The sequence below is a fragment of the Oncorhynchus keta genome, chromosome 19 (assembly GCF_023373465.1).
Source record: "Oncorhynchus keta strain PuntledgeMale-10-30-2019 chromosome 19, Oket_V2, whole genome shotgun sequence".
NCBI lineage: Eukaryota > Metazoa > Chordata > Actinopteri > Salmoniformes > Salmonidae > Oncorhynchus > Oncorhynchus keta.
Window position 1 is genome coordinate 52945155 of NC_068439.1, and position 12007 is coordinate 52957161.

Below are 12007 nucleotides of genomic sequence, written 5' to 3' on the forward strand. Positions count from 1 at the left end.
ATCAAGCTGCTTTCAGAATGACCCATCAAAGATGGCCAGTAAGTGTGCAAACACCAACGTTTCTGAAGATAGATCAAGATGACTGAAAACGTACTGAGATTTGAACTGTGCACAACAATTCAATTCTTCAACCTCCTGAAGACAATGTCCACTTCCATAAAGATCAGCAAACAAAGATTCATTTCCACTGGGGACCATCATGCGTTAGAGGGAATGTCTGTAGAAATGGGGACGTGGTGCAGGCTGGCAGGACTACTGCATAGGACACAGGCGTGTGGTGACCGTGTGTTGTCACTGGAACTGACTCTCAAACCACGAGGTAAATAGCTGTATGTGTGCCTGCCTGTTGTATGAAACACTATTGCACTTTTTAGCAGGTCAAGTTTAGTCAGTCTCTAGTTTGTGGTAACGATAATAAGCCATAAAGCATTGAGAACTGGGACGAGGTTACGATATCATAGCAAGGAAAAATACTCCCTGGGATGTTGTTTTTCTCTGCCATCCCCCTCCGAGCCACACACACACACACACACACACACACACACGCAGGGCACACACAAATGCAAACACACGTACACACATAACCTATGTTCGCTCCTGTTACATTGATTCCGTTCAGATTCTGATAAAAAATGTCTACGCTGCACTTTCTGTGTGTCAAAATAAATCAAAGACCATCAACATACAAGATTTTCATGATGATAAATCATATACAGTGTGTACCAATCACGGAGACACTTGCATACCGGTGACATAACGTAAACTTGGGGCATGTACCAATAAATATGAATCACCAAACCTGCGGATCACACCAAAGGTAACATGTCCCCCCTGTTTAATGGGAACAATATCGACCTGTGAGAATGAATGGATGCCAACAATGACAGATCTTACCAAAAGCATAGTTTAAACAAATCACACAAAATGTATCAATTCAATTTTCACATCATCCCATCCTCTTCAACTTGTGCTGCAGTCATACAACAGTATAACAATTCAAAATGATCCAATGCTAATCCAAACTACTAATATCAAGGCATTTGGATGAAAAAAAAACAAACAAAGCTAGCTTTCCTCCCAAACAGCCCTTTGAGGTGACATTGCAACTCAATCAACACAACCAGAGATGGCCAAGCACTCTGCATGGCATCGTATTCCAACCAAAGACCTCCAACTAAGACATTCATTCATAGATTCTTGTAAGTCTGATTTTAAGGCACCTAAGGATTTTTTTCCCCCATCGTACATAGTTGCCAAACGTGCAAACCCTCCTTAGATCATGGGAAAGTATATGGTATGGGACAAACATGATAATAGAGTATGTTTGAGATTGGAGAAAGGGCAATTTCCTTTCTACGAAGACAAAAAAATTGCTGTCTCAATGTATGCACCTAATGTAGAGGGCTATACATTATAATATCACACAATATGAATAACTAAAGACTAGGAAACGATAAAGGGGAAAGAAGAGCGTGAAGATCCATGAACTATTTGCCTTGGCCAATCTATCATGTTTAATATAATCTTGGATTTGGTGTTATGTATCAGTGTGCAAATTGGTAACTGTGGTGAATAGTTACGAGTACGTCGCTATAGCAGCAGTTGTTGACTCTGTGGTTATGAATCTTTCAGATGAGACCACCATGGGTGTGAAAGTGACATCATTTCTAATCTAATGGGAACCTGACTGTTAAATTTTTTTTTTCTTCATTAAGCTATCAATGTCTCTCACTTTCTGCTGTTACCTCACTTAGACCAGACATGGACTTTGTGTCCACATAGAATCACAATACTGTACTGTTTGCTTTTACACAGCACCTACACATCTCCTATGACCTTTTTGTTGTTGTTGCACTGTTCGTATATGATTTTGCTTTCGATGTGTTTAAGGCCGTCTGGTACGTAACGGTTTCATTGCGGTTCACAGCAGAGAGAGGCCGATGTCAGGAAATGAAATTGGAGACGTTGAGTGGTTTACCAGAAGCTATAGAGGAATGAGGAAAGTCCCAGTTTATTCAACTACTTCCCACCCTATTTTAGCAAAATGTCTGGCGTAGTATCTGACCAACTGAACTGTTGCTTACTGTGTGTTGCCCTTCCAAAAGGTCGTAATTAAAATGGTCTTAATCTAGGCTATGTGGATATATAACAGCTCACCCTGTTTTTGCATCACATTCTATTGAAAATTCCTAGTCGACCACTGGTGCTAGAAGCTTACAACCCTAGAACATAACAAGTATATGGGAATAAATGAATTATACTAAGAACATCCAATCAACTGTTCATATGGGTAAATGGAAATACTATATCAATGACACGCAGTACAACGCAAATGCCAGTATATCATGTCATCTAGTATAAGTACAGTTTCATTTTTTGAAGGAAATATACAGTTCATTGAAACAATAAGCTCCCAAGTGTGGTGTTGTCGAGCACCGCCAAAGCAACGGAGTAACGTCATAAAAATGTAAATGCCTTGCTCTCTCTCTCACTAGAATTCCCTAGACCTTTGACTATGGCTACTATTACAGCAACCCTCTTAGCTCATGGCAAGATAGGGAGTAGAAATACCTCATCGTACACATTGTCAATAAACAACCCTTTAAGCAAAAATGAACAATGCAAATAGACATTTTGCAAATATGTTTTTTTCTTTCTTCCCGCAAGTCAATAGCCACTATCTTTAATTGCAGATGCTATGGGCACCATTTTAGTAAATCTCTGTTATTAAAAAGTCCTTGAGTGTGTGTGTGTGTGTGTGTGTGTGTGTGTGTGTGTGTGTGTGTGTGTGTGTGTGTGTGTGTGTGTGTGTGTGTGTGTGTGTGTGTGTGTGTGTGTGTGTGTGCGTGCACATAGGACTGGGTAAAGAACAACCGTTTCAGGTAAAAAGCAGCACCATTTACTAGTAACTGGATAGTGTTAAAGTGACATTTGCACCTGTCTGTCCCACACTACTTCTGTAAAAAAATACTTGATTGCTGTGTGCCGGATGGGATAGAATGTGTGTGATGTGGTCTCTAATAGGTATAAGTCATCTGTCTGTTGGGGCACTGCTCTCTCCGCCCCATCAACAGTCATTCTTTCACAGCGTCCACTATGATACAATTCAAGTTCAATGTAGTTTGTGATGTTGGTCATTGGGTATATATGTGATAGATTACATTATTTATCACCATTATTATCATTACAATAGTACTGGACATCAGGGGATGGACACAAAACTCAAGGTGCAGATTGATGCTGTGTATAGAACAGCATCATAGACATATTCAATAGCAAATGTTCCATTTTTTTGTCCTTGCAATTCAACTGCAACAATATCATGTGAGTGTCATTTACTACATTTCCCTTGGAAATACAAACATGAATAGTATATATAAGGTGCAAAAATGCATTATATCATAGTCAACTTATTTTTTTTTCTTCATGAAATTTGAAACATTTTTTCCCTTTATGTGTTTTACAATAGTGTTGCAATGGAAACATGGATCAGACGAATAAATGCACTGTACAACCCATATCATAACCATGTTTCAACCTTACGACAAAGCCGTTATCGTAACTGAAAATGCATAAATGCAGCCCTAAGGTACTGTCCCAGCTAGCACATTACGTTCTGAGAACCATAAGTTTGGTGACCGGGTGGTTGTCTCATGGTTATTTTGCATTCAACCTTCCCACAACTTTCTGGGAATGGTACAGGATAGTTGCTTGGCTTTGGAACTTTATCAACACATTTAAGGAACTTGACAAAAACACCTTATTTTCTTGTTATTTCATTACTTTAACAGAATGTTTCCTAAAAGTTCAAACATGGTTACATTTAACCAAAAAATGTGTAATGTTAAAGGAATGTTCGTCAACTGGTTTGACATTGGGAATATTCTGAAATAGTTCTGAGAACGTTAAGAAACAACGTTATTCTGTGGGAATTTCAGTACTTTAGTGTAAAGTTTTCTGCAGGTTTCCTCACGGTTCTATTTAAAGCCATTGTTTTAAGAACATTAAGAAAGTGTTACATAAGAACCACAAGAAAAACCATTGTAGCGTTCAAAGAACATTATAAGAATGTTATTTAAAATCTTATACATCTATTCCCAGTGTCAACAAAACTCTCTCTATCCTCTTTCTTCGTAAGTGTGTTCAGGTGTGTTGGCTGGGCCCAATAATTGGAATGTATTTCCTTTGGAATATACTAAAATTAACATCTTTGTATGAGTTTAAAAAACATGGCATGCTACTGTAGCTCCATCCTGCTGTCGCAGTGAACTAATTCCATGGACAGAGAACAGAAGATTACATCATAGGTTTGAATCTCACTGACGCTGTGCCAAAATAAAAAAAATACATGTGTTTGCATGATTAATTTCCGTGTGTCCTATCTCTGCTTGGAGTTCAAAACAGTCAACCTAAGCTAGCAGTCTTATTGAAACGTTCAGTGAACGTTTTAAGTGATTCAAAAACCTCAAAATAACCTTAATATTTAGTTCCAAACATTCACAACATTTAGAGAATGTTCTCAGAACGTTATTCGATCACCTTCAAATAACCTATAATTTCCGTTCTCAGAACGTTAATAAAACCTCCCAGGAAAACTTTCAGGGAACCGTAGTAAAAGGTTCTCAGAACCTCCGTGCAACCTAAAAATGTACATTCCCAGAACGTTTTAAAAACATTCAGTTTTACCGATCAGGAAACTTATGGCTTTGTTCCCAGAATCAATTGGAAACCAAAAACTTCTGTCCCACAACTTCCAAGGAACTAAATGTGCTAGCTGGGTTACTGCTGCATGTCTTTTTCACATCCCATGTCTCAGCAATGTTAGGCAGTGGCTGCAGCAGCAAGCCTGGTAAAAAGTGGTGTGAGTACGTCCCAAGAATAACAACGGAACTACTATACCCAGGATGCTGTGCGACCATATCAGATGTGATGACTACTCCTTGGTCTCTACCATAGAAATAGAATAGACCCCATAGAAATAGATTTGAATTCTATGTCTATGGTTTTTACCCTAGAGTGCCCACTGCAAGACTGAGGTATTTCAATAGCAGGTGTTGATCAATCGCACTACATATTCCCCCCACTTTGACTGACAACCCACAAACATGGGGGAGACATTTCCAGACTTCTATCTTGACAGTGAGTCATCACCACCTCTGTGCTACCACTGGGGAGTAGTAGTCTCCGCACAGGGTGATTTAGCCCAAGACCACTGATGCTGGTGAGATTCTCCATAGAAAAGTTGCACTTTGTGATTCCTTTTGAACACGGTGGGAAAATACTGATATTACCCTTACTTTACCCAGAGGCTCATAATACATGATGGCAATGCGAAAGCTCTTGGGGGGGGATGAATACATTTCCAACAAGAGAATTTGTTACAGTATAGAAAATAATCATTTTGCTTGTAATTAGCCAAATATAATTGTGATGGTGGATCAGTTCGGTTAAAGGGGAGGTTGTAGTAGCAGCTCATTATAATGGGGTGGAGGGGTGGTGAATATTACCTCCGTCTTAAAGGGGAGAGGACATCAGAAGAAGGGCAATAGATGGAGAGAAACAGTAAGAAGTGAAAGTGAGAGACACAGACGACAAGAAAGAGGGAGGAAGGATTCAGGGTGACACCCACTGGCTGGGTCTGGGATATGGGGGCCGGAAGGGGGCAGAGCTGGGGTTGGGGTCAGGCTAGAGGGGTAAATGCTTGGACCTCAAAGGCGGGTCTGGGCCTCGGGGATGTAGATCTCGATGCTGTCTGCCCGCTCTGTGGCTGAGTTCTGTCTGAAGGAAGCCGCCCGCTTAGCTGCCATGAGGCGACGCCGTGCCTCCTGACGCTGGCGGTCCTGCAGGTCCAGAGAGCGCTCCCGCATCACACCGCCACGCCCCTTCGGAGGCCTCTTTGGCAGCGGGGGAGGCCACTTTCTCTCCTTTATAGAGAGTGAATGAGAGATAAAGAGAATGCGAGCGAGAGGATGAGAGAGAGAGAGAGAGAGAGAGAGAGAGAGAGAGAGAGAGAAAAGATTTGAGCCATGTAATTTTCTGAACAAGGGCAGGATAAAGCACTACAAATAAGTAAGAATTGGCCAATACCATTCGACAATACACCTCCGCAGTCCAGTTTGCTAGCTGTGAAAAGCTATACAGCTAAGCAAGGGTAACAACTCCATCAACATACCTGTAATGGTGTCTTCTTCTCGGGGCTCTCCACGGGCCTCCACTCGTTGCTCTTGATTTCCTGCAGCTCGTCAAACTTGGCAGTGACGTCGTCGATGGAGAGCTGCAGCAGGTCCCAGAATCCGGCCAGGTCCTGAGAGGTGGGGCGGGGCATGGCGCTGGGGTCCTGAGGGGTGAAGGGTGGCAGGGAAGGGGGGTGACCGGAAAAGTGAAAGGTGGGGGAGGGAGAACATTTTATATAGTTATCAACACCTCAGTGACCATGATAACGTATAGTCATAACTGTTATAGACTATAATTGGGATTTTTGAAGTGCTTGTGTTACATCACCAGCTATTGCATCTTCCAACACCTGCTTCCAAACCCCCTCCTGTAAAACTGTCCAACCACTAGATGTCCTCCTTAACTCTTTAAAATAACAGATGCATTTCATGTCCTTTTGCCAGCCATGAGCTCCATTTCATGGAGCAAATCAAGGCTACATCCATGTGGCGTTCTACACTGTAAAAGAGCATTCATCACTCCCACGTATCTGTTTGTGTGAACATTCAACGCATAATTACACATAAAGGTCGGCAATGACTCAGCACACAAACGCAACACGGTGTGCTGTATACCTGAACAGGTTCGACATTGACATTTGTGTTACTGACCACTTGCGCTGTCCAGATGACACAAACACGTGCACTTGCACGCACGCACGCACGCACGCACAACTCCACCTCCTCCACCCCCCCACACACACACACAGTCATTACAGTTGTGATATGGGGTTATGCCAGGGGTAGTGCTCTCTCTCTGGCAGGGGTACTAGTCAGTGGGACACGTTTGAGAGGCTCAGGGCAATCTAAGCCCTGTCACAGTAAATGTGGGACTTCATCCATCATCCCATTATCTCTGGGGGAACGCAGATAGAGAGCCCACGGCCCCTCAGAAAGAGAGCAAAACACCGGCTTTAAGGTATCATAGGCATCAGACACAAAAAAAGAATCACGCTACAGCAAAGGAGAAGGGTCATTAAAGCCCCTCCTCTCACAAACTCTTTGCTTTTTTTCATTTAAGAAATGTCTGCATTGTGTGAAGAAATGGCAAGTGAAGCATCATTTGAGCAGTCTCTCTCAAAAAGTAACTTAACAAAGAGGATAGCTCTGGAAACTGTATTTGTGTGTCTTCTGAGACTAGCCCTACAGTAACTAATGCAGGTTGACATTAGGCGGGTAATTAAAATGAGGTCTTACGAAAATGTGAAAACTTCGACTACGTTTGGGGTGAGTAACGAGAGAGGGTGGAAGGTTCGTTATTCAAAACCCATTGAAAGTCTGTCTCTCTTTAATAATGAACGGTGTGAACGTAGACACCTCAGTTTCCTATTTTTATTCTTCTTCCGCTTACTGTGGGGGGGGTCAGTACAAGCAGAAGGCCTGTTTCGATGTCAATTGGGACAGCTATTTCTGGAAACAGCCAGTCAGTGCAGCTTCAGGCACAGCCCTTATCAAGCCCTGTGTGCTGTCAGTAAGTTATCAACAGTGAGAATGTGAGATATAAGGCGTAATTTCAATACACAACACTGACATATGCATGCATATGTTCTCACTCACTCACTCACTCACTCACTCACTCACTCACTCACACACACACACACGCACACGCACACGCACACGCACACGCACACACACACACACACACACACACACACACACACACACACACACACACACACACACACACACACGTCATAGTACACCCATCATGGTACACCCGCCATGGTCTATTATAGTATTATTGGGCACTTACCAGGTTCTGCTGACACAGCCAGTAGAACTGCTGGAATTTTTGAGACATGAGGAGTTGTGCGCTGCCCACGGCACTTCGGATTTTCCCTAGGACTGGAGGACACACACACACAGAGAGAGAGACAGAGAGAGAGACAGAGAGAGAGAGAGACAGAGAGAGAGAGAGACAGAGAGAGAGAGAGAGAGAGAGACAGATAGAGAGACAGATAGAGAGACAGAGAGAGACAGAGAGAGAGAAAGAGAGAGAGACAGAGAGAGACAGAGAGAGAGAAAGAGAGAGAGACAGAGACAGAGAGAGAGACAGAGAGAGAGAAAGAGAGAGAGAAAGAGAGAGACAGAGAGAGAGAGAGAGAGAGAGAGAGAGAGAGAGAGAGAGAGAGAGAGAGAGAGATGCGCATATGGAGTGAGATTAGACTCTTAATTCTGTAAATATAGTCAGGCAAAAAAATACTATAAAATAAATAATACAAATACTGAGCTATATGGTATGCTTCAAAACATTAGAAAATTATATATATTTTTTCTCTACCATTTCTCAGGGAAAGAGATTTTGTTTAATAAGTCATCTTTGTTTCTCTCAAAACGATAGTGGTGAAATATTTCTAAAATGTTTTATGAGATTGGAGAACACATTGGGAGGGATCTTGGACCCTTCATCCATAAAGAATCCTTCCAGATCCTTGATATATTTTTATCTGCGCTTATGGCCTGCCATCTTCAATTAAAACCACAGGTTTTAATAAATGGGGTCAGGAGACCATTTAATGGCCATTTTGATGTGTGCTTGGGGTTATTGCTGGTAGATTCACGCACGACCAAGCTTCAGCCTCCTGGCAGAGGCAACCAGGTTTTTGGCTAAAATGTCCTGGTACTGGGTAAAGTTCATGATGCCGTTGACCTTAACAAGGGCCCCAGGACCAGTGGAAGCAAAGTAGCTCCAAAACATCAAAAATCCACCACCATATTATACAGTATGTATGGGGTTCTCTCCTGCTTATGCATCCTTATTTCGATGCAAAACCCCTCACTGGTGTGCGTGGCCAAAGAGCTCTATTCTCAAGTCATCTGACCACAGCACCGGTTACAATTAAATGCCAATGGCGTTTAGCAAACTCCAGGCGTTTACATTTGTTGGATGACATGAAAATAGAGGTCTTTGGCTACGCACTAGTGTTATCTCACTCAAATCTGTCCACTGCACCAAGAATCAAAACGCTGGACAGGTATTCATTAGCAAATCAAATGTGTTAATAACAACGCTTGTAGGTTGTAATACATTTCCATCCACAAACATGACTTTGCCCATTCAATTCTAAAGGGTTATCAGTGAATGCATTGAGAAACGAATGCATTAGAATATGAACAGCCCCTGCCTTAGGGACTATAGAGCCAGTACATGCCTCTATGCTGCAGCGTCAGAAACTCACTCTCCTCCGACAGGTCATGCTCTTCAGCCTCCCTCTCCATGTCTTTACACCATCCCTCCATCCTCTTAGTTTCATTATGGAGGAGCTGCATGAACCAGCCGCCGTCCCTGCGGAGGGGGGACACTCGGCCCGTCTCAGCCCCCTCCAGAGAGGGCTCTGTCAGCCACGACTCGGGCTGCGGGCTGGGCGGTCCGCTGGAGGAGCGCTGGTAGTCCTCCCGGTAGCTGAAGAGGCCCTGGGTGCGGACGGTGCGGACAGCCCCGTACTGGGTGGGAGTGCTAGGCTCCGAGTGGCCCCCGCGGAAGCCCAAGCCCCCTCCGAACTGCAGGCCCTTGTCCTCCATGGTGGGGAAGCCCTCTAGTTCCATGTCAGCTTGTACGGCCGTCGTCACGCTGTTGGAGCGCTTGAACCTGCCATGCCTGAGGGAGAATACACACATGCAGACACACACATACAAATATATGTATACAGAGAATAATAAATAGTTTAGAAGAATAATATATGGTTCCAAATATATTGATGATATTGATATTGATTCAGAGAATCAATTACTTTTTCCAAATTGTGTTACGTTACAGCCTCTTTCTAAAATTGATTAAATGAAAAAACATCCTCAGAAATCTACACACAATCTACACACAATACCACATAATGACAAAGCGAAAACATTTTTTTTGAAAGATTTTTTTGCAAATCTATCAAAAATAAAAACAGAAATACCTTATTTACATAAGAATTCAGACACTTTGCTATGAGCCTCCAAAATTGAGCTTAGGTGCATCCCTGTTTCCATTGATCATCCTTGAGATGTCTGTACAACTTGATTGGAAGCCACCTGTGGTAATTTCAATTGATTGGACATGACTTGGAAAGGATGTCTATAAAGGGTCCCACAGTTGACAGTGCATGTCAGAGCAAAAACCATGCCATGAGGTCGAAGGAATTCTCGGTAGAGCTCCGAGAAAGAGGCACAGATCTGGGAAAGGGTATCAAAACATTTCTGCAGCATTTGAAGTCCCCAATAACACAGTGCCATCCATCATTCTTAAATGGAATTTGGAGCCAACAACACTTCCTAGAACTGGCCGCTCGGCCCAAATGAGCAAATGGGGGGAGACAGGCCTTGGTCAGGGAGGTGACCAAGAACCCGATGGTCACTCTGACAGAGCTCCAGAGTTCCTCTGTGGAGATGGGAGAACCTTCCAGAAGGACAACTATCTGTGCAGCACCATACCAGTCAGACCTTTATGGTAGAGTGGAAGCCACTCCTCAGTAAAAGGCACATGACAGCCCGCTGGGAGTTTGCCAAAGGATTCTCTGGTCTGATGAAACTAAAGACTCTTAGGCCTGAATGCCAAGGGTCACGTCAAGAAGAATCCTGGCACCATCATGCTGTGGGGATGGGGATGTGGGGATGTTTTTCAGCAGTAGAGACTGGGAGACTAGTCAGTATCGAGGCAAAGATGAACGGAGCAAAGTACAGGGAGATCCTCGATGAAACCCTGCTCCAGAGAGCTCAGGACCTCAGACTGGGGTGATGGTTCACCTTCCAACAGTACAATGACCCGAAGCACACAGCCAAGACAAGTCTCTGAATGTCCTTGAGTGACCCAATCAGAACCTGGACTTGAACCCGGTCAAACATCTCTGGAGATACTTGAAAATAGCTGTGCCGCGACGCTCCCCATCCAAACTGACAGAGCTTGAGAGGATCTGCAGATAAAAATGGGAGAAACTCCCCAAATACAGGTGTGCCAAGCTCGTAGCGTAATACCCAAGAAGACTCGAAGCTGTAGTTGCTGCCAAAGGTGCTTCAACAAAGTACTGAGTAAAGGGTCTGAATACTTAAGTAAATATAATATTTAAATTTTTATTTATTTATTATAAATTAGCAAAAATGTCTAAAAACTTGTTTTTGCTTTGTCATTATGGGATATTGTGTGTAGATTGATGAGGGGAAAAAACAATTTAATCAATTTTAGAATAAGGCTGTAATGTAACAACATTTGGAAAAAGTCAAGGGGTCTGAATACTTTCCAAAGGCACTGTATACAAAAAAACTATTCATTCAACAGAACATGTGCAATATAAGTTTCACAATATCGCTAAATATTGATTTAGTGCAATCAGGACCCAGAGGGAGATTATCAACTGCTGCTGTAAAAGGTCAGAGGGCAAACTGCAACGGTTGTATTTTCTGTTTCCATTTCCTGCATGCGTACCCTTTGTCATCCTCCACCTGGGTGCCCACAGAATGGTACTGAGGAAGCCCTTTGCTCTCCGATTCGGAGTCTGTCGCCGTCTCCACCTGGTAAATACCAATTTGATCATAAACAGTAACACACGTCAATGTCAGTAACATCTTTATTACAGTATCATGGGTGAACTAATTTACTACTACACTAACATAACATCAATGAGGGTGCTTGTTAAACTATAGTGATCTATACTATACAGTGGGGCAAAAAAGTATTTAGTCAGCCACCAATTGTGCAAGTTCTCCCACTTAAAAAAATGAGAGAGGCCTGTAATTTTCATCATAGGTACACTTCAACTATGACAGACAAATTTTTTTTGCCTCACTGTATATATAGAGAGACGAGAGACTGAGAGAGG

At 42.8% G+C, this 12007-nt stretch overlaps 1 protein-coding gene across 1 annotated transcript; it reads right to left on the reverse strand.

The window, feature by feature from the left end:
• Positions 1-886: 886 nt before the first annotated feature.
• LOC118398464 (disks large-associated protein 2-like) lies at positions 887-11753 on the reverse strand. Its single transcript, XM_052470794.1, has 5 exons — positions 11614-11753; positions 9392-9810; positions 7966-8057; positions 6173-6337; positions 887-5924 (listed from the first exon to the last, which is right to left on the reverse strand). Exons 1-5 carry the CDS (start codon positions 11751-11753, stop codon positions 5709-5711), a joined length of 1032 nt encoding a protein of 343 aa, XP_052326754.1. The 3' UTR covers positions 887-5708.
• Positions 11754-12007: the final 254 nt, after the last annotated feature.

Excerpts from the sequence above, each read along its gene's own strand:
- LOC118398464 (XM_052470794.1), bottom strand. The coding sequence starts at position 11,753 with ATGTTACTGACATTGACGTGTGTTACTGTTTATGATCAAATTGGTATT. Across the intron at positions 6,338-7,965 it reads GGCTGTGTCAGCAGAACCTG|GACCCCAGCGCCATGCCCCG; the intron begins GTAAGTGCCCAA and ends TTCACCCCTCAG. Across the intron at positions 5,925-6,172 it reads AGAAGAAGACACCATTACAG|GAGAGAAAGTGGCCTCCCCC; the intron begins GTATGTTGATGG and ends CTCTCTATAAAG.